General features: G+C 44.1%; 1 protein-coding gene across 2 annotated transcripts in view; it reads left to right on the forward strand.

Moving 5' to 3' along the window:
• Nucleotides 1-1,572: 1,572 nt before the first annotated feature.
• LOC120516513 (1-phosphatidylinositol 4,5-bisphosphate phosphodiesterase beta-1) overlaps nucleotides 1,573-23,024 on the forward strand; it is a 487,951-nt gene continuing 466,499 nt past the window's right edge. For both annotated transcript variants that reach the window (XM_039738227.1, XM_039738228.1), the window contains exon 1: nucleotides 1,573-2,191. In XM_039738227.1, coding sequence (XP_039594161.1) covers nucleotides 2,093-2,191 — 99 coding nt within the window. In that variant the 5' untranslated portion in view covers nucleotides 1,573-2,092. The remainder of the gene's footprint in view (nucleotides 2,192-23,024) is intronic.

Raw genomic sequence — 23,024 nt, forward strand, 5'->3', positions numbered from 1 at the left:
TACACTATCTATCTATCTATCTATCTATCTATCTATCTATCTATCTATCTATCTATCTATCTATCTATCTATCTATCTATCTATCTATTTCTATCCTATCTATCTATCTATCTATCTATCTATCTATCTATCTATCTATCTAATCCTACCGACTACGCTATCTATCTATCTATCTATCTATCTATCTATCTACCCATCTATCTATCTATCTATCTATCTATCTATCTATCTATCTATCTATCTATCTATCTATCTATCTATCTATCTATCTATCTAATGAACTGGTGTCTGTCCAGGTTAAGTTCCGGAATGCACCTCATCTTGTTTGAAAATAGTTGTAAGTCGGGTATGACTTGAAAGAATCTCATGTCAAAAGTCTCCGTCTCTATGGATTTCTCTTCAAAAAGTCACATCTTGTCGCAGAATCAGTCTCGTCCTGGTCCCAAGATTTTTTGTTATTATAATAGAGAGATTATTATTATTATTAAGCCTGGTGACTTCAAGGTTTCCCTCAGATAGTCTTAGCATCACCATTGCTGTACAACAAGTCTCCCGTGGTCAGATTCCAGCTCTCCATATAAAATGACGTGAGGGAGACAAGATGGAGACATTTCTATGACATGTCCGAGTCACCGAAGTAGCCAGTGGACGACCGTTAAGTCTTTGAAGAGTCTCAGAAGGAGGGAGCTTTGTCTTGCCACGTGATCGATGCCTTCCTGAATAAATGAGCGTGAAGCTGTTTTATAAGAATGAATTGTGTCGGTGGATCTCATGAATTTAGGAAGGTCGTTCCAAAGTCTGGGCTCTATAAAGCTGAAGGCTCTGAGCACAGGTTAGTTTGGGATTTTGCCACAATTGGTGGACCTTTAGTGGGCGACCAGGAGCGGAGTGATGGAGGAGGTCACTGATGCAGTCTGGTGTCAAGCCATTTAAAGCTTTACAGGACCTCCACTGAAATTTCTGTTCAGTAAAACACCAGGATTCGGTGACGGTGGGCAGGATGGGTGTGATGTGCTCGCAGGCAGCATATTCAACAGTGGCTCAGTCCAAAAGGTAAAAATGACATCTGCAGTGAGATGGATACAGAATTTTGAAACTGGAAAAACTGAAAAATCTAAAAGAATCCTTTCCTAATTCCATCCATCCATTCATCAATGCATCCATTAATCTCCCAAATATAGGGCAGCCGGAGTCTGTCCAAACAAACACAGGGCACGAGGCAGGAACACAACACCAGAACAGTTTGATTATATCGCTGGAAATTAACCCCCAACCCACCCCGATCGCGGGACGCCATCACAAAGCCATTGTGTGTACAATCATCAGAATTCCATTAAGTGCCTGTAAATAACGGCCAGTGTTTTGATTTCGGGGTAGCTGCCTGCAAGTTCATCACATGTCTTTTGGGAGGTCTGCACGTTTATTAAAATAAAGAGGCTCATTTGGATGTAGGGGATCCACCACACCGTCCAATCTCGGGGGGTGCATTCGGTGGGCTGGCCACAGCATTTCCCGAGTTTTGCTCGCTGCGGTGCCGCCCGATCACCATGATTTCGATTTCTTTACAAGATCTCGGAGCGGAGCGTCTGCAGCTCGCCAGCGATTTAGCGTGGTTGCCATAGAGACGAGTGAGAGACGGACACCTGTGGTGGCTCTGAAGTTTGTGCGCCTGGTCCCTGCGCGCGTGCAGCTGCTCCAGAGGCGCACTAGGAGGCGCCGGGCTCCAGCGGCTCAGATGCTCCCAGTGAGTCAGTCAGTACGCTCAGTAAGCGGCAGCGGCAGTGGAAGCAGCAACAGCAACAGCAACAGCGGTAGCGGCGGCGGAGAAGACGCGGAGGAGGTTCGACTTCTCGCTGATCTCCAATTCTGCTCGCTCTCCATCGGGATTCACGAGCGGCAGCAGCAGCGGCGGTGGTGGCGGCGGCGGCGGCAATGAAGAACGGAGACGCACACGACTGAAGCCGCAGCAGCGAAATCACACGGCGGCTTGTGTCCTGTCCTGCCCTACCCTGGTAGCGTCCCGTCACAGAGCCGTCTCTCGTGCTCTACACCTATAGATTCTGCATCTGACTGGCGGTGTAAATGCATATAAATGGCAGGGGCACAGCCTGGGGTTCACGCTCTGCAGCTCAAACCTGTCTGCGTCTCCGAAAGCCTCAAGAAAGGCAACAAATTCATGAAATGGGATGATGTAAGTACTCGATGTCAATGTCATGTGTTTGTATTGTGCGCGTGTTGACATGCATGTTCTGTAATAAATAAAAGTAGACCGCGCGCAACATGCTGGCTGTTAAATACACTCACGCTGTGCCAACTTAGCACCGGCAGCACTCAGTGGACCGGCGATCGCCTCCAAGCGTCTAGAACTTTAACGTCAGACCCGATTCATGAAATGTTAGACCACCGTTTCGTTGTCAGTGTGATAAGTCGCGAGGCAAGCACAGCCTCAAGTTAGAAGCAGGCGGTCGTTCGAGCGTGCGTGAAGCGAAGCGCACTGAGCTGCTGCCGCCGCTGCGTAGGCTGCGTAAACTGAGCAGCAAGTCAAGCGGCATGCAGTACACGCAAACGAGCTGCGGCGGGGCCGGCACGGCAGAGCTACAGAGACGCTGTTGCGCCTTGACTGGCAAGCTGGCTACACTTGGAACTGTTTCTTTAGCTCGATCAGCAGAAGAGGCCATTCAGATATGCGCTCGGGGGCGAACGTGAAAAGCAGAGTAACAAGACATGCCGGAAGTTCTTATTTCGTAGCGAGAAGCGTGGATCTGATCACATCGGGGCTCTGAAGCGGTCAGATCGTTTGACAGCTCATGTGTTGCTACACGATCCGGTTTGGGGAGCGACTACTCGTTCTTACCGTGTTGGCATGGCGAGTCAGCTTTGGAAACTACTCGGGCTACCGGGATGCAAATCTTCAGTTTTGAAAGTTAAGCAGGAGGACCAAACCAAAACCACATATATACTTGTACATATGTGAAGGACAGAAACCCCTTACAGTCGATTTAATGCCAGTCCTCGCATCGTCTTTGCATTTTTTATATTAATCATATAGATTTTTTTTGTGGGTGTCATTTATTGCATTGGTTATTGCCACATAATCTGGATTTTTAGATATACATGGCGTTAAATTAACGCTTAGAGGGCACAATGGTTCATTCAGCACTGGCGACTTTGAAGTCTAGCGCCTTGTGATGGTTCATTGCATTATCTATCTATCTATCTATCTATCTATCTATCTATCTATCTATCTATCTATCTATCTATCTATCTATCTATCTATCTATCTAATCCTGCCAACTACACTAACATATCTATTTATCTATGTAATTTGATGATCCTGCCAACTATACTAAATTTAATTATCTATCTATCTATTTATCTATCTATCTATCTATCATATAGTGCCTTTCACATCTGCTGTATCTGCCTAGGTCTGTCTGGAGACATGTCAAACCCCTTGGCATTTATTCTTTATTTACGATGAGATTTGTTTGCGGTGACCAAGATGCAACTTTCAAATGCATATTTAAAGTCAGAAAGCTGGGCTTTCGGATACAATGGATCTGGTGGTCTTCATGCCACTGGTAAATTATGCTTGTTCCCTCGCACCACAGAGCTCTGTAGCTGCAGAGCGGAGCAGAGAAATTACGATGCCCTTGGATATTAGAAGTCAGCATGTAAACGTCATTAGTGAAAAAATGCCCGTCACCCCTTAGACCACACGAAGCCCAGTCAGAGGTCTCCCATCAATCTTGGTGGCACTTCTATTTCTTTTTTACGCCGAACATATCTAATTACAGAGCCTGGTGAAGCGTGAGGGGGGCTTTCGCTAACCACCTGAAGGCATTCGTTTGCTTTGCAGACAGCATGAAGCCTGTTGAGCGTTCCTGGCACACTGGCACTCGGCCTCTCGGGGAGGACGGTTTTCTCTCTGAGAAACTGAAGAAGGATTTTTCATGTTTTGTGAGTTTGCAGTCTCTGTCATGTCTCCTCAGTGACCTTGCTTTGACTTAATCTTTTTTTTTTTTTGGTTGTTTTAAATGAGCCCAGCCAGTGCCCATAATGAAATACGCAGGCAGTTTATCCACCCTGTTAGTGATGTTCTTCATGGAGAGCACAGCTGATTAATTTAGGACCTGATTAAAATCTGTAATAATCTGAATTGAGTGTTATTAATGAAGCTGGTCTATACCAACAGGTTTAATTATTTAACATGCAAACACGTGACATTCATCCATTCAGTCTTTCTTGAAGCCGTTTAATTTAATGTAGGGTTGTGGGGGCCGGAGACTGTCCCAGCAGCACCAGAGGCAGACGTTTGCATTCAGTTTCGTTCATTTCAGATGATACTTATATGAACACGTAACACCAAATTACAACCAGAATATGACAAGAATAAAGTGCAAGACATGTTCAGCAGATGGGTTCTAGAACCTTCTCAATCCATTTCAGGGTTACTGGGGGCCAAAGACTATCCTGCCAGGACTGGGCAAACGGCTGGGGACGACTCTACGGTGGTCGGTCACAGGGACCGCCCTCAGGCACACGTGACACTTTGCACTTGTAATCGTAATTAAGTCCCTTTTTTGGCCTGAACATGTCGGGCTGACGTAATTTTCATGACATGGGACTCGTAAGGTTATGGTGTACCGTACGTATATACTGTAGTCGCGTATAAGTCGGGTCTTGAAACCTGAATAATCGATCATAAAATCAGACCCTGGCTTGTTGCAATATGAGGTAACACTGCGTTTAGCTACTTTAATTATGATAATGATAGTGGAAATAAAAACAAAAGAATTACCAGGAACATGACGGGAACGTAGCGGCTTATCATTCCATCTTTATATTTACATGTCATGTTTAGTGTCATCCATCCATCCATCAAGATTATCCAACCCGCTATATCCTAACTACAGGGTCACGGGGGTCTGCTGGAGCCAATCCCAGCCAACAGGGGGCGCAAGGCAGGTAACAAACCCCGGGCAGGGCGCCAGCCCACCGAAGGCAGTTATTTATCATAGTGTGAAATCGGGACCGTCCCTGTCACCTGGATGTCCGGTCTCCCTAGTAAATGATTGTGTCAGTGAAATAGTTAATTATTATAATCTGCAGATAATGGAGATGTGAGACTGGTTTAGTGTAAAGTTAATACCACATAGAAGTTTATTTGCATTGTGCATGATGGCTTAAATGCCCCAGGCTCTTTTATTCATATAATAATAATAATAATAATAATAATAATAATAATAATACATTTTTTATATTTATATAGCGGTTTTCTCGCTACTTACAATACTTTTCATAGTGAGTGGGGAGCCACTTCAACCCTAATGTGTAGCACCTGGATGATGCGATGGCAGACATTTTTGCACCAGTATGCTCCCCATACAATAGCTGTTAGTTGGTGAAGTGACTAGTGAGAGATAGCCAATCAGAGACAGGGGGTGATTAGGGGGCCAGAGTGACTAGGCCATGGTGGACAATTTAGCCTGGACATCAGGATTCATCCTACTGTACTCTTTATGAAGGATGCCCAGGGATCTTGTATGACCACAGTGAGTCACAATTTTGACATCTCATCTGAACGACGGCGCCATGCTTTTGTCACAGTGTCCCCATCACTGCACTGGGGCATTGGCATCCCCATTCAAACCACAAGCACCCCCTGCTGGCCTCAGCAACATGTTCTTCCAGCAGCAACCCAAATTTTCCTAGATGATTGCCCATCCAAGTGCTGGCACTAGCGTCAGGTGGATGACCTCTTCTAAGACCACCCTGCAGCCAAATGTCGGTAAGGTCAAGGGATTTGTCTGATATCCATGAGCCACCAACTCAATCGGAGTTAAAGTTTCCAACTTCTGTTAGAGCCGATATGGTGCGCAGCTTGGTGGCTCGTTGATATAACAGAGCATGGCAGGAATAGCGGATATTGAAAGATTTTGGCATTTTTATAGTAATTGAAGAAGTATCAATCACGCTCATATTAATTAATTCACATCCTTAACCCACTTAATTCAATTTGGGGTCTCGAGAGGCCGATACTGGCAGCAGCAAACGCAAGGTAAGAACCAACTCTGGATGGAGTGCCAGTCTGTTAACGGGCACACATTCACTCGGCCTTTATATTAAAACTGTCCAGACTGTAGTTGTAAACACCAGTGGGAGGCTCGCAGGTCTGTAAACGACTGGCACTTTAGGCCATTTTGCAGTTGTTCCACCAGTTCATTTTCCGTACACCCCTTCGCAAATAAATTTCTATTTCGATCTGATGGGTCTTACGCTTTTTTGTACTCTTTGGCTTGAAAAATCAATGCATTTGGGACGTTTTTAAGCTTTTCCTCAGTGCCCCATAGTTCCATTGCAAGGTGTCAGAACTGGGCAAGATATTGATTTAAATTTCTTTAAGCACACATGGCAAATGCACACACACCCCATGTGTCGCGGTTCCGCCTGCGTATTCGCCCCGGCTGGTGTTTAAAGTCGTGTTTCTTGTTTGCTTCATGTTATTTCATCCGTATTGATGTTTATTTTATGTATTAATATATTATTTACTTTTTATTATGTGTATTTTTATTTGTGTTCATCGCTCCCTGGCTATGTCCACTGTGTTTTGTGGGTGGCTCCCCTGAAGGGGCGGGGCCACCTGCCAATCACCGCCAGGAACGGCCCCCCGCCCAATTTAAGGGAGGGCCTCCCGTGGTTCCTGGTGGTTCATTGAACGCGCTCGGAGTGGAGAGTTGCTGTGAGTAGCTGCGTCTTTGCTGTTGCCTTTTGATTTTCTGGATATCGAACCCGTGCTTTGTTTCTCGACTTTTGCGTCGGGGTGGCATCATTTGATTTTTTTTTTGCACTTCTGTCTTTTTTGGATGCTGCATTGGGACTCTGACTTCTGTGTTCACCCTCACTCTTTGTGAAAATAAACCTTTTAATTTTAGCAAGATTTGTCCCCACCCCTCGGGATTCCAATCCGGGTCTTTTGACGGTGTTTTCCCCCTCTAGTGGGGGAAGTCTGTTGATTTAGTTAATTCATTTAAATGACACAGATATGTAAAGTAAGAGTATAAGGAGACTGTCACCATCAGTGTAAGGCGCATGTTTGGCTGGGGATTTAAATACAGACCTATAAATCTTGCAATTGTATAGGATGGGATGTTATGATTATGTAACAAAAACAAACTTTTTAACTGTAATATATAAAGAATTGTTGCTTTTACAGCCCAACCACCATCCCTCAAGAGTGTATTTTTCCGTGACAGTTTCAAAAGTGGACGTTGCTATAAGTACCACCCCATGAGATTCTCAACTTGTAAATACAGTGTTTTGTGTCCAACCCCCATCTCAACCCACCCATACTTTACTGTCCCCAGGTTTCCATTTACAGGTCTGGCAGTGATGAGTCCACTCAAAGCCAAAGGGAGGGTAGGGCAGCAAAGATGCTTGTGCCAGCGTTGGCACTGAGTGTCACTTGATACGGGGAAACAAGGAATTTCAGTGATTTTGGAATAAAGCTGCAACATAATAAAATGTGGAAAAGTTGAAGGGGGTCAGAACATTTTTGCGTGCATCGTGGGCTCTGGACTCAGGGCTCAAAGCTGATAAATCCATTCATTCATCATCCAACCCGCTATATCCTAAATAAATAGTGGAAATAAAAACAAAAGAAAAATCATAAAATGAAATGAATTACCAGGAACACGACGGGGACGTAGCGGCTTATCGTTCCATCTTTATATTTACATGGCATGTTTAGTGTCATCCATCCATCCATCCATTATCCAACCCGCTATATCCTAACTACAGGGTCACGGGGGTCTGCTGGAGCCAATCCCAGCCAGCGCAGGGTGCAAGGCAGGAAACAAACCCAGAGCAGGGTGCCAGCCCACTGCAGGGCATGTGCACACACACACACACACACACCAAGCACAATTTAGAATCCTCAATACACCTAACCTGTATGTCTTTGGACTGCCGGAGGAAACCCACGCAGACATGGGGAGAACATGCAGACCCCACACAGTGAGGACCCGGGAAGCGAACCCAGGCTTCCTAACTGCAAGGCAGCAGCGCTACCCAATGTGCCACTGTGCTGCCCTGTAAAAGAATAATTGTTTAAACTGCCCTATCATTTACATTCCAACAGATGGTGCATCAGACATTTGTAGTAATGCATTTTATTACTACAATAATATTAATAATAATAATTCTTTGCACTACTCAAAGCGCTCAGCAATTGCAGGTTAAGGGCCTTGCTCAAGGGCCCAACAGAGCAGAGTCCCTTTTGGCATTTACAGGATTCAAACCAGCAACCTTCCGATTGCCAGTGCAGATCCCTAGCCTCAGAGCCACCACAAATGTTTATAATGCACCCTCTGTTGGAATGAAAAATCCAATGTATTTTATTACTATATGACTTACAAAATACATTCCAATCGTCACATGCCACATACATGCCACCCTCAAAGCTGATCCACCAGTTTAAAAGTAAGGAGCGAGTCCTTAAAGAACCGAGCACCTCCCTGCGTGCCTTCACTAGAGATGGTAAGGCAGATGGCAGGGGCTGCTGGAAGGCGGCCAAACGAGACGTTTCTTGCTCACGCAGGCAGTTTCTTCAGTCCTATGCAGGTGACTCCATTGAATGAAATAGCTGCTGTCGATAAAATTTTTCACTCGGCATTTAATCAGCGATCTCATCTTATAATGTGCTTTTATCGTGCGTCGCCGTTGCTTTGGAGGAGCAACTAATTAATTGCTTATTAAATATGTTTTTTTTTTTTTGTAAATTCTGCAGGGCAGGTTAGTGATTGCAACTCCTAGTAGAGATTCAATTTCCCTAAAAGCCTTAGTTCATTAATAACCTTCCTCCACCTCCACTTCGCACAACTCCCCCCACCAACTCACTCACCAACTCCCACCCACACTTAACATTTTCTACTCTCTCGTGACACAAATGGAAAGGCGATCCCGCCGGGAGCTGCAGATCTATGCATCAGTCGGACTTAGAGGTCAGCCTTTGTTACGGCGCACATCGCATGGAGGATATTCAAGGGAATTACTGCACGCCTTTGATGGCGAGAATCGCCTAAAGTTGCCCAAACAACTACGACTAATGTGAAGCGAGCGTTTGAAATAATAAAAAGCAGAATTCGTTCATCTCCCTGTTGGGTGCCTTGATTTGCCTTGTACTGTTAATTTGTTAAAGCATGGAGAGATGGTGCCCCCCTCGAAGAAGGTATAACGAGAGTGAGTGATGAATTACTGTGGATTCAGAAAGCATTCAGACTCCTTGAGTTTCTGTACACTTTGTTGTGTTGTATGTCTGCAGTGCACCATCTACTGAAATGTATTTTGTAATGCATCTACTAAGGAAATGCATTGAATTTTTCATTCCAACAGATGGCGCATTGTAAACATTTATAGTAATAAAATGCAGCACTACAAATGTTTGTTAATGACAATCATAGGAATTGTAGGCAATTTGGGTTTTCTGTTAATATATTTTACTGTGTTAGATGCCATTTTGAGGTTTTCTTTTCGCCATCAATTAACAATCTGTAGGTTTATTTCCAGACTACCTGTGCTTGATGGGTTGAAATTTATGTAATCAACGTGGCCTTCGGTGTTAACGTCTGTAGTGCACCATCTACTGAAATATATTTTGTAATGCATCTACTAAGGAAATGCATTGCATCTTTCATTCCAACAGACGGTGCATTGTAAACATTTATAGTAATAAAATGCAGCACTACAAATGTTTGTTAATGACAGATATTGGAATTATTCTGTTGCAGGTAATTGGGCTTTCTATCGATATATTTTACTGTGTTCGATGCCATTTTGAGGTTTTCCTTTCACTGTCAATTTTGGATCTGTTGTTGGGGTTGTAGATTTCATTTCAAACCGGTATTGTTACCTGTCTAAGGTGGTTTGAAATCAACTTAATTAATGTGGATCTCCACGTTAAGGTTTGCAGTGTGCTGTCTATTCAAATGTATTCTGTAATGCATGTAGAAAGAGAATCTTTCATTTTTATTCAGGCATTTTTCATTCTAACAGATGTCACACCACAAACGTGTCCAGTAATAAAATGCATTACTACACCATTTTGAAATTTTCCTTTTGCTGTCAATTTTAGATCTGTCGTTAGGATTGTAGAAGTAACTTAAAATTAGCTGTGTTACCTTTCTAAGATGGATTGAAATCTAAATAATCAGTGTAGACCTCTACAATAATGTTTGCAGACCACTGACTATTGGAATGTATTTTGTAAGTCATGCAGTAATAAAATATATTCCATTTTTCATTCCAACAGAGGGCGCATTATGAACATTTGTAGTAATAAAATGCATTACTACAAATGTCTGGTGCGCCATCTGTTGGAATGTAAATGATAGGTCAATTTAAACAATTATTCTGTTACAGGGTGGCGCAGTGGGTAGTGCTGCCGCCTTGTAGTACGGAGACCCGGGTTTACTTCCCGGCTCCTCCCTGTGTGGAGTTTGCATGTTCTCCCCGTGTCTACGTGGGTTTCCTCCTACAGTCCCAAGACATGCTGGTTAGGTGAACTGGTGATCCTAAATTGTCCCTAGTGTGTGCTTGGTGTGTGGGTGTGAGTGTGTGTGTGCCCTGCGGTGGGCTGGCGGCCTACCCGGGGTTTGTTCCTGCCTTGCGCCCTGTGCTGGCTGGGATTGGCTCCAGCAGACCCCTGTGTTAGGACAGAGCGTGCTGGACAATGACTGACTGACTATTGTGTTAAAGGCAATTGCACATTTTGCCTTGTTGCTGTTTGCCCATTGTTAGTATACCCAATAGTTGATATGGGTGTGGTTTTGGTGGTCACAACCTAAGGGTTATTAAAGGGCTACCTGGGCAATCTTTCCCTACTTTCCCTATTTGAGCTATTAAAAGAATGCTATTGTTTGCTAAAAATCTTTGTACTTTGTGTGTGTATCGACTTCTGATTGACTTTGTTTCATGGCTTTTGATTTCACATCATTCTCCTGGTTACTCCAAATCTCCATAACTGACAAGAGTAATACGTATATGTCTGATAGAGTATATGCCATTTGGTATGGGATTTGTAAAAGAAATGTCAATGTTTGTAGTGTGCCATCTGTTGGAATGACAACATCAAATAGTTCCAAACACTTCCAATAATGCCCATTGGATGGGGATATCACCTTCAAACCCCAGCTAACAATAAGGGCAAGCATTGAATCTTTATAACATATCAAGGTTTATTTCACGTAAAAGCTTTGGGAATTGCTAGCAAGTGCAATCGAAGGTGAACAAGTCCCAAAATAGAAATCCAAGACGAGGTCAAAAACCGGGGAATACGGTAAAAAATCAAGAAATTCTCAAAAAGCACAGGAAAGGGCACAAATACTCACCAACACCAAAGTGCATTTACAATGAAGTGCCAGGACCTGTGAAAGACCCTCTGGATTTATAGGGTGAAGGGCCTCTCAGGGGACCACCGATAAAGCACACAGAACATAGCATCGACAACTGATAGATAAAACCAAAAATAAAGAATGATGTAGATGAGAAAGGTACTATATAAGTAACATGTATGATTATTATTATTATTATTATTAATAATAATTAAAATAAATAAAAGAATCTAAAATTAACATAAAATATGAATTTGAACCCCAGTTAGGGGACCAACGCTGGCTGAGACAATACAGAGAAATTCAACGTGTATGTGTCTGTTATATGACGTTTGGTATGGGATTCACAAAAGCAATGCTTGTGATGCGCCATCTGTTGGAATGACAAACGCAATGCATTTTATTACTACTAATCTTTGTGTTTGCGTTATCTGTTGGAATGAGAGAAACACAGCAGGCAGACGGACACACAGATACACGGACACAGATCCTTTGATTAAGGTGGATGGATACATTTGCCGTTTGTGCCCATTAATCCGCACAGAGTCATCCATAACGAGAAAGTGAAAACATGTTTTCAGAAAGATATGCAAAGGTATTCCAAATCAAAAACTGAAATGTAAAATCACAGAGCAATCTTGAAGGCACATTTCAGGAAACGGTTATGCGTCCACTCATACCAGGCCGGTTTAAAGTCACTTGGTTTAAATTGTACGTGTCTGGGACCGAGAAATTAGATTGTGCGAGAAGTGTCATGATCAGGCTTAATTGTTGTAGTTTCTCCTGATGTATCTTACCGTCTTCAATACCGTTTTGAGGTTTTCATTTCCCTGTTAATTTTGGATCCATCATTAGGGCCGCAGTCTGCATTTCTAGGGGTGTAGCCTATGAGGTTGCGACCTCCAGTTCATTGGCACAATGGGATAAAAAGTAAGTCAATGATCCGCTCTGTGGATACAACACCTTTAAAACACAACCACTCGTTTCTTCGTGTTTCTCTTGGTTTTGACTTCTATTTGTGTCTTTCGGCTCGATTTCAGGCGCTACTTTTAATTTTGATTTGTTTTGTTTTCCTTTCGCGCGTATCACCTCTGAAAAAGTTCACCCGTCTCCAGCTGAGTCAGGGCAAAAACTCTGCAGTAATGGCCGCCAGGCATGGATCTTAACCTGTAGCCCTGAAGTTTGGTCCTCCATAACGCAGCAGGGAGAATATGAGGTAACCAGCTGGTTGATTTGGTGGCGTCTTTTCAAATTTCCAAACCCCTTCTGCGATGTGATTTTGGTCTCGGTTTTCTCCTAAACAAGAAGTAAGCCCCAAAAATGATTTCAAAGTCCACCTTGTAGGTTTTAACCGGGCTCTGGAATTTGCAGCAATACTTTTTCCCGACCCTGGAGTTCCCGTGTGCTTGTCCTCGTTATCCCCCCCCTTGTTGTTTTTCCTACACCCACTGAGATCCGACTGCCATTAGAGTCTTACCTACAGCAGGACTTTGCAAGATTGTGCAGCTCTTGTGAATTACAGAGGCAGACTGGCAGGCAAAATGAACGGAGCTTCCCGAGCTTCAGTTAGTTCACGGAATAAAAATCAGTTCCGACAAAGCAAGGAATTTAACGTATTGGCCGATACGAAGCAGCGGTGTGTGGCATTTCCTTTCAGGGTAACAAGTGCCGGGTGATTGCTGTAGTTTTACTAATTTAGCCTCGAGTAAAGCAGCCTGCTCTCTTTAGATGCTGGTGTCAAGGCAAAGAAGTGGAAATTCTGTCGATGAATTAACTCACACGAGCCAAAAGTGAAGAAAGAGTGTAAAGTCTACACGGAGCTGGACAGGCTGGACTTAGAGTTTCACAGTACACACATGACACATCTTCTTCTTCTTCTTCTTCTTCTTCTTCTTCATTTTTTCCCACTTCTATGTGAGGCTGATGTTCTCGATGTTCTTCTCCACACAGCTCGCTTTTCTTTTCAATGACTGCAGAACTTCTTACAGTTAAGACTTTCACTATTTGGAAGTCGGCCTCCAATTCTTCACTTCATTTCACCTGCCGCCAACAGTTGGGTTGTTGGACTGGCGTGTGTCACAAGAGCAGACCACAGGCATCAAAAGGTTTGGGGCAGCCACCCATATATTGTGCCTTGGCTGCAAAATCAGTTAAATTGGTTGTGATGTTCACAGGATGGGCGACACGGAGGCGCAGTGGTAGCGCTGCTGCCTCGCAGAAAGGAGACCTGGGTTGAAATCTAAGTAATCAGTGTAGACCTCCACAATAATTTTTGCACACCACTGACGATTGGAATGTATTTTGTAAGTCATATAATAATAAAATACGTTGGATTTTTCATTCCAACACAGGGTGCATTATAAACATTTGTGGTGGCTCTGAGGCCAGGGATCTGCACTGGCAATCAGAAGGTTGCTGGTTTGAATCCCGTAAATGCCAAAAGGGACTCTGCTCTGTTGGGCCCTTGAGCAAGGCCCTTAACCTGCAATTGCTGAGCGCTTTGAGTAGTGCAAAGAATTATTATTATTAATATTATTGTAGTAATAAAATGCATTACTACTAATGTCTGATGCACCATCTGTTGGAATGTAAATGATAGGGCAGTTTAAACAATTATTCTTTTACAGGGCAGCACAGTGGCACAGTGGCACAGTGGCACAGTGGTGGGGCTGCTGCCTCGCAGTTAGGAGACCCGGGTTCGCTTTCTGGGTCCTCCCTGTATGGAGTTTGCATGTTCTCCCCATGTCTGCGTGGGTTTCCCCAGGGTGCTCCGGTTTCCTCCCACAGTCCCAAGACATGCAGGTTAGGTGCACTGGCGATCCTAAATTGTCCCTAGTGGGTGCTTGGTGTGTGGGTGAGTGTGTGTGTATGTGCTTGGCGTGGGTGTGTGTGTCCTGTGGTGGGCTGGCACCCTGCCTGGGGTTTGTTTCCTGCCTTGTGCCCTGTGTTGGCTGGGATTGGCTCCTGCAGACCCCCGTGACCCTGTAGTTAGGATATAGCGGGTTGGATGATGGATGGATGGAATTATTCTGTTAAAGGGCAGCACGGTGGTGCAGTGGGTAGCGCTGCTGCCTCACAGTAAGGAGACCTGGGTTTGCTTCCCGGGTCCTCCCTGTGTGGAGTTTGCATGTTCTCCCCGTATCTGGATGGGTTTCCTCCCACAGTCCCAAGACATGCAGGTTAGGTGCATTGGGGATCCTAAATTGTCCCTAGCTGCCCAGGATTTATTCCAGCCTTGCGCTCTGTGTTGGCTGGGATTGGCTCTAGCAGACCCCTGTGACCCTGTAGTTAGGATATAGCAGGTTGGATAATGGATGGATAGAAGGATGGTCACAGGTTTGAGTCCAAAAATAAACTGATTTCAATTTGATTTAGATGGCGGCTTTAAAGGCCGTGACATCATCTGAACCAGAAACTGGAAGTGATGTCATCAAGACTAGCAGTGACATCATCGATAGGCACCTGCACCGGGAGTGACATCATCAATCATTTCATCGATGGCACCGGTACCAGAAGTGACGTCATCATAGGCGTCGAAAGCGAGTGGGATTTCCCGTGGATGGTCTGCAGAGGACGGAGAGAGAAAGTTAGTGCAGCTCGCCACACCCTGGCCACACTCAGAGGGGACTGGGCAGTCTAATGGTCTGGAATCCCTACAGATTGTATTTGTTTCTCCAGCCGTCTGGAGTTTTCACCCTGGCCATTGGACCTTACTCTTATTCTATGTTAATTAATGTTGACTTATTTTATTTTCTTATTGTGTCTTTTATTTTTCTATTCTTTATTATGTAAAGCACTTTGAGCTACTGTTTGTATGAAAATGTGCTCTATAAATAAACGTTGTTGTTGTTGGTCTGGCGTGGTACTACCATTATTTAGACCCTCTAGTTGACTCCCAATCTCATGTGTGTGAATTTCGGAAAGGGAACTGGGTTTATGATATTTCCACAGTGTATATATATTGTGGACAGCGTACCCCCAAACACAGACAGACCGACACCAGGATGTCCAAAGCACTCTCCTTTATTTTTATTTATAGCACCACAATGCCTTCTCTCACCAACTCTCTTCCTTTATTCCTCTTTCTCTTCTTCTTCTTCTCTTTCTTTCTCTCTCTCTTTGACCTCCTTCCTCCTCCTCCTCACAAGCTTCGTCTCCTTCCTCCCAACTCTGGCTCATTGTCTGGAAGGAGGCGGCCCCTTTTATCAGGACCCGGATGAGCCCCAGGTGCTCCCTTGAAGCACTCCTGGTGTCTGTCTGGAAGCATTGGAATTATTTCCGGCAGCACTTCCTGGTGTGGCGGGAGTGCTGCCATCCAGGATTCTCCAACTGTCCGGGCGCCCCCTGGCGGTGGCCACGTCCTCTCACGGGCATCCCAGCTCCGTCTCCTTGACCCCCAAATAGACCCGGGCGGCTGCCCTCTCGTGGACGAGGAGAAGTATTGTCCCCGTTGGGGACTGTCCAGGCATTCCGGCCGGGCAGTGTCCCCATACATCTGTGACACTATATATATATGTATTTGTACTTATAAGGGTTATTTTAGGTTTGTTGAGGGGTGTCGGAGGGGTGTGTGACGCTCCCGATATTGATGCAAAAGGACGAAGGTCCAAGTCTTTAGAGTCCTGGTGCTTCCTGCTTGCGTGATATGGACGCTACCCAGTGACCTGAGATGAAGAGTGGACTCCTTCATGTGTGTCTCTCTGGAAAATCCTTGTGTCCCGTTGGTTTGACTTTGTGTTGCTCATGGAGTCTTGAACGAGGCACATGACCTGCATTGTGATGGAGCGTCAGTTACGGCACTACGGCCATGTGGTGTGTTTCCCTGAGGGTGATCAGCTCATAAGACCCTTGTTGTTGTGGACCTGAGTGGCTGAACCAGGCCAAGGAGTCGCCCACGTAACACGAGGGTCATTTCCGGAGGGTAGGACTGGGCCGCGTGTCTGCCTGGGGGGTTGCCATCCGGGATCCTGAGTTGTTTCGTCGTGTAGTGGGTGCGTCAACACGCTGTACCAGTGCCTGCTGCCCGACTTGACTTGACTTGACTTGAGGGGTGTCGGATGAAAGGGATTGTTGTTCTTTTCTCCTCCTGTCTTTTCTTTTGTATAATATGTTTCTCAGTGCTTATGGATATGGTCCTCTAGCAGTTTTTCCTCTCCTACTGTATATGGTCAATCATTGGTTTGAACTGAACATTTCAAAAAGGGGGTACGGCGATGCGCTGCGGGGTGCCATATTGGCCTATCCTTTTTCATCAACTGCCTTAAAGTAGGAAAGATGAGCGGTAACGATCGAGCCATTTCTGCGTGGCGGGGAACATTTGTTACAACTTAACCCTTTAGAAATGATTTGATCCCCTTTGCCCTGATCACAGTTTGGGTCTTGGGGGTCCACAGAGAGCTCATTGGACTTCACGGCGCTGGGTTTTCTCTTGATATGCAATGTGAATTGCTGGACCGTCTATAATTGGGTTGGCGTGTGTCTTTCTAAACGATGTCTGGCGTGGCACCGGTGGACTCTGCTCAAGTTCTAGAAACATCTCGAGCAGAAGGAAGGCAAACCGGAGGCACCCGAGCCCAATCTGGAGTGCCAGGACGAAGGGTCTTCTTAGGAATGGGAGAGTTCAGTGTTCGATTGTTAATGAATATGCAAACCTTTTTGAAAAATGTGTTGTCATTATGGGATATCGACAGTAGATTGAAGGCCAAGAAGGGTCAGATGTCTCTACTTAGAATTGAATTTACAACTCAGTAAGGTGTGCAGAAAGTGAAGGGGTCTGGAGACTTTCTGAAATGCACTGCAGCAGAACAAAAAGTCAACCTTCTACACCAGCCTTAATAATAATACTAATCTTTCTGTTATAATAAAAAGATCTTGGGATGATGACAAGACTAATACTGCAACAAGATGTGACTTTTTGAAGAGAAATCCCAAGAGACGGAGACTTTTGCCATGAGATTCTTTCAAGTCACGGCCGACATTTTCAAACAAGACGAGGGTCATCAGGTGCATTCCGGCACTTAACCTGGACAGACCCCAATCCATTAAAGGGCTTACTTACGAACACACACACACATACACACTTACCAAGATCCAGTTTAGAATCGCCCATTCATCTAAATATGGCAGCGAGAAACGATGAAGTCAAACGAATTAACGTGAAAATTGTCAATCGGTTACACGGCAAATCGGTTAAATGCGTATCAATAGACTCTCCTGAAGCAGTTGGTGGTGATGGTGCAAAGATGAAAACATCGATTTACAATTTCACGAAGAATAACGTTAACACTGTCAGGTGGTCTTTCACCGGCCGAATTACCGTTAAAAGCAGGATGTATCGTAATGTAATTGCGTAATTTATGTCTGTGTGATGGGCTATGCAATAGGACAAGATTAGTTTACTGAAAATCGGTTGAACAATTCTGACATGTAAAATTTTAACAGGTGACAAGAAAGGTAATGTAGTACATCTTAACATGAGACACGAAAGGAGGTCTTGATATGCCGTTCGTATTTAAACGTTTACCGTTTCCCGTTAGAATAGCTTTTGCTATGACAATTAACAAATCACAGAGACAAACATTCGAAAAAGTCGGTTTATTTATTAGAGAGAAAGAAACGAAATTCACTCACTGGCAGGTATACATTGCGTTGTCAGGATGCAAATCCAAAATGCAGAATCAAAATTCAATGCGATCTTGACGAAAAGTTAATTTCAAATATTGTTTTAACTGAAGTTTTAAAGTAAAAGTGAAAACAATGCATATGTAAACAATTCCCATGAAAATAACAATCTCTTTAAATTGGATATCCGGTTAACCAAACCCAGGGGTTGGCGAGCAAAGCGAGCAGGGGGCGGAGCCCCCTAGTAATATGATAATAATAGCAATTCTTTACATTTATATAGTGCTTTACTCAAAATGCTTTCATAGCGAGTGGGGAGCCACTTCAGCCACCACCAATGTGTAGCACCCATGCCAATGCGTTGCCAGTACGCTCACCACACATGAGCTCTTAGATGGTGAGGGGGTGAGAGAGAAAGCCAATCAGAGGCAGGGGATGATTAGGGGTTCAGAATGAGCAGGCCATGGTGGGCAATTTAGCCAGGACATCGGCTTTAGATAAGATACCCAGGGATCTTTAATCACCACAGAGAGTCAGGACCTCGGTTTTACGTCACATTCAAGAAACGCCATTACTACACTGGGGGCATTGGGGTCCACATTCAGACCACAGGGTAAGCGTCCCCTGCTGGCCTCACCGCCACTTCATTCCAGCAGCTATCAAAGCTTTTCCGTGATGCTCTCCCTCCAAGTCTTGGCCAGGCCTGAACACCTGAGCTTCAGGTGGATGACCTCTTGTGAAGTGCAGGTGGGATGTCTTCTTGAGTCAGTATGCTCACCACACATTAGAAATTAGGTGGTGAAGGGATGAGAGAGATAGTTAGCTAAGTAGAGGCAGAGACTGATTAGGGGGTCAGAGTGGGTGAGAACATTGGGGTACACCCTACTCTTTTTGAAAGATGCCCAGGGATCTTTTATAAACACAGAGAGTCAGGATCCTCATTTTTTGTCTCATCATTTACTGCGCCATATTTACATCACAGTGTCCCCATCATTGCACTGCGGGGCATTGGGATCCACATTCAGACCACTGGGTAAGCGCCTCCTGCTGGCCTTACCACCAGTTCATTCCAGCAGCTATCCAAGCTTTTCCGTGATGGACTTCCATCCAAGTCCCGGCTGGGCCTGAATGTGCCGAGCTACAGGTGGATGACCTCTTGTGAAGTGCAGGTGGGATGTCTTCTTGAGTCAGTATGTTCAGCACGCATTAGAAATTAGGTGGTGAAGGGATGAGAGAGATAGTTAGCTAAGTAGAGACAGAGACTGATTAAGGGGGTCAGAGTGGATGAGAACATCGGGGTACACCCTACTCTTTTTGAAAGATGGCCAGAGATCTTTTATAACCACCAAGAGTCAGGTCCTCAGTTTTATTGCACCATATTTACAGCACAATGTCCTCATGACTACACTGGGAAATTGGGATCCACATTCAGACCACGGGGTAAGCGCCCCCTGCTGGCTTCACTAACACCTTCTTCTAGCAGCAACCCAAGCTTTTTCCTTGATGATCTCCCATCCAAGTCCTGGCCAGGGGCCTGAATGTACTGAGCTGCAGGTGGGTGACCTCTTGTGTAGTGCAGGTGGGATGTCTTCTTGAGTCAGTATGCTCACCACGCATTATAAATTAGGTGGTGAGGGGATGAGATAGATAGCTAAGTAGAGACAGAGACTGATTAGGGGGTCAGAGTGGATGAGATCATCGGGGTACAGTGTCCTCATGCCTATACTGGGGAATTGGGGTCCTCATTCAGACCACTGGCTAAGCCCTTGTCCTGCTGGCCTCACCACCACTTCATTCCAACAGCAACTCAAGCTTTTTCCTTGATGGTCTCCTTTCCAAGTCCTGGCAGGGGGCCCAAACACGCCAAGCATCAGGTGGGTGACCCCTTCTGAAGTGCAGGTGGGATGGCTGCTTAATCCAGTATGGGGTGTTGGAGCCACTCCCTGCGGTTCTGAGAGTAAGGCAGGATCTGACCCTGGATGGGCTGCCAGTCCATCTTCGTGCCGCTTTAGAGTCATCAGTTCATCTTTGTACAGCAATGTGGCAGATTCTCCCTATTAACATGGATTTTTTCCCCCCTGTTTTATAATATTTATTTTACGGCTTTTTTGTTTCTTTAGAATTCTGCCTCTTCCGTTACATAAAGAAGCTCTTTCTGTACCTTCCTACTCCTTTGTTTTCCACCATAATTACTGTGCCAGGTGCAGAATAAAAAGACAGCGTGAGAAATTGCAATGCAGTCATCCTAGGTTGAAATGAAAGAGCCGGGGTTCGTGTCAAAATCATTTTGCAACATGTTGTACCTTTCTTAAATACCGAGGAGGGGAGAAAAGCATAAAAGGAAAGAGTCGGCATCCTGATTATAATAATAATAATAATACACGTTGAAAATGGTGACAGCCTTAAGCTTTGCCATAAATTATCACGGTTAACGGTTGGCATGGCAACAGATACACTTAAATGGCTGATTGCTGGACGGAAAGAACGATGATGGGAAACATTTTTTCCTCAAAGCATTTTATTGTTTTTTTTTTCCTTCATATTGGTGGGTAGTTATGGTAAGAAGGCCTGTTTTTAAACTCGGGAAGACAGAAATGGCATGTGAGGGTTTTGTACAAGATCTGAGAAGAAAACGTCTTGTGCAAATAAACTCGTGAAATGAGTAGCTTTGGTTTTCGTAATGTTCTTCTAGAAAGCGACATTGAAAAATTGTGATCAATCCTTGGATCGCAACTTTAACATTACAAAGTAGCAGACAGTCCAGTTGGGGGCTTCTTCAACCTTTGTTTAGTGCCCACCTTCACGAGGGTAGGCAGGGTGTGCCCCCGTTTCGGTCTGTCGCCCATTCTCTATAAGATTAGGATTAGACAAGACAGGATAAGATAAGACAAGAAAAGGTACGACAAGACAAGATAAGATAATGAAAGAAAGGGCAAAATAAAATAAGACAAGACATGATAAGAAAGGACAGGATAAGATAAGACAAGATATGATAAGAAAGGGTAAGACGAGACAAGATAAGATAAGATAATGAAAGAAAGGACAAAATAAAATAAGACAAGACATAACAAGACAGGACAAGATAAGGAAAGAAAGGATAAGATAAGAGAAGGTAAGATAAGATAAGGCAAGACAAGATAAGATAAAGAGGAGATAAGATAAGACAAGATAATGGAATATAAGAACAGACAGGATAAGATAAGATAAGATAAGAAAGGGCAGAGTAAGAAAAATACAAGATAAGATAAGAAAGGACAGGATAAGAAAAGGTAAGGCAAGACAAGATAAAATAAGATAGGCCAAGATTCCTTTACTGTCATTGCATAAGATTTCGATACACTACCTGCCATCCACAGCTGTCCGATCTCCGCTATCATATCACCCCCTTAAAGACCAACACACACTTACCTGAGTGCCTTTACATGCTGTAAGGAAAGACAAAAGTGATCATGAAGCGTTGGGGCACTACATGGCGAATCTGACATAACAACTCAGATGCGAGTCCAAAGCAGGAAGAGAAGAGGCTACAACCAACTGTGCCATCCCTTGGAAGTGACGAGGAATTACTAACATTGGAGCCCTTAAGCTGTCATCAGTTTACACACAAAACCGAGATCAGATGAGCAGCCCGGTTAAGGCAGAGATTTGTCATTCCAACAGATGGTGCATCGCAAACATTAACACTGCTTTTACAAATCCTATACCAGACTGCATATAACAGAGATGCATGCACTGCAATTGTCATTCTAACAAACATTTGTTGCAATGCATTTTATTACTAGCAATGTTTATGATGTACCACCCGTTGAAATGACAAATGCAACGCATTTTATTACTCACTTACATTACAAATACATTCCAAAAAGTGGTGCACTGCAAACGTTCCACATTAATTATTTGGATTGCATCCTGTCTTTAGACAGTTAGCACTGCAACAATTAAAGCAACTGTATACAGGCCAAATCCTAGATTAATGACATTTTCAGAATAATGTTTTTTTTAGGTCATATTTGTACAGAAACTGATAAAATTCTGAAAGGTTCAAAAACTTCCTAGCACCAGTGTAAGAGAGTTCATGTGCAGGACTTGCTTTTTTTTTGTGTGTGTGTGTGTATTGAACCCCTGAGACCTGGGCGGTCATTTTATTTTTATCTCAGATGAGGTTTGGACAGGATCTGAGAAAACAGCAGGAAGTGGCACTTCGAAAAGAAAGGCCAGGACTCGGCACCTGCTGCTAAAGTAATTCAACAAGAGCTCCTGGCAAACAAGCCTTGTGACTGTTTTTAAACTGCACGAGAACTCACAGAATGTCAGCTACACATGATGCATAAAGATGTAAATCCGTCCATTTGTTTATTCTCTTCTATCCTGTTTAGTTTTCTGCCAGGTCCATAGTGTATTCTGAAGCCTTTCTCTATTATTAATCTTTAAATTCTGCTCTCTGCAAATTACACTAAAATAAAACTCATTCAAAAAATGAACATTAGGAACATTTAGTTGAGAGGATGAGAAGAGTCCATTCAAGCCAATATTCCTATCCACCTAATTCTTTCAAAATAACGCCAAGTCAAGTTATGAAGGTCCCTAAAGTCCTACTGCCTACCACACTACTTGGCCAGTTGTTGTATGTGACTAAACTTATTTGGATCTTAAGTCAGCCTTGCTATTGACTGCCTAGTGACATTCCCTCCTTGTGACTGGTTGTCTGGGACTCTGCTCTGCTCGGTCACCTCCTAGTATTGTGCTTGAGGGTCTCTGTGATCTTCAGGGCTGTGATTTCTCTGTGTACAGCACTGTGCAAAAGCCTTAGGCTCTGCGGATAGATAGATAGATAGATAGATAGATAGATAGATAGATAGATAGATAGATAGATAGATAGATAGATAGATAGATAGATAGATAGATAGATAGATAGATTGTGTAGTTCACAGCAATCTTCACGGCTGTGATTTCTCTGTTTACAGCACTGTGCAAACGCCTTAGGCACTTCAGATAGATAAATACATACATACA

Source organism: Polypterus senegalus, chromosome 16, assembly GCF_016835505.1.
Source record: "Polypterus senegalus isolate Bchr_013 chromosome 16, ASM1683550v1, whole genome shotgun sequence".
In the NCBI taxonomy this organism is placed as follows: Eukaryota; Metazoa; Chordata; class Cladistia; order Polypteriformes; family Polypteridae; genus Polypterus; species Polypterus senegalus.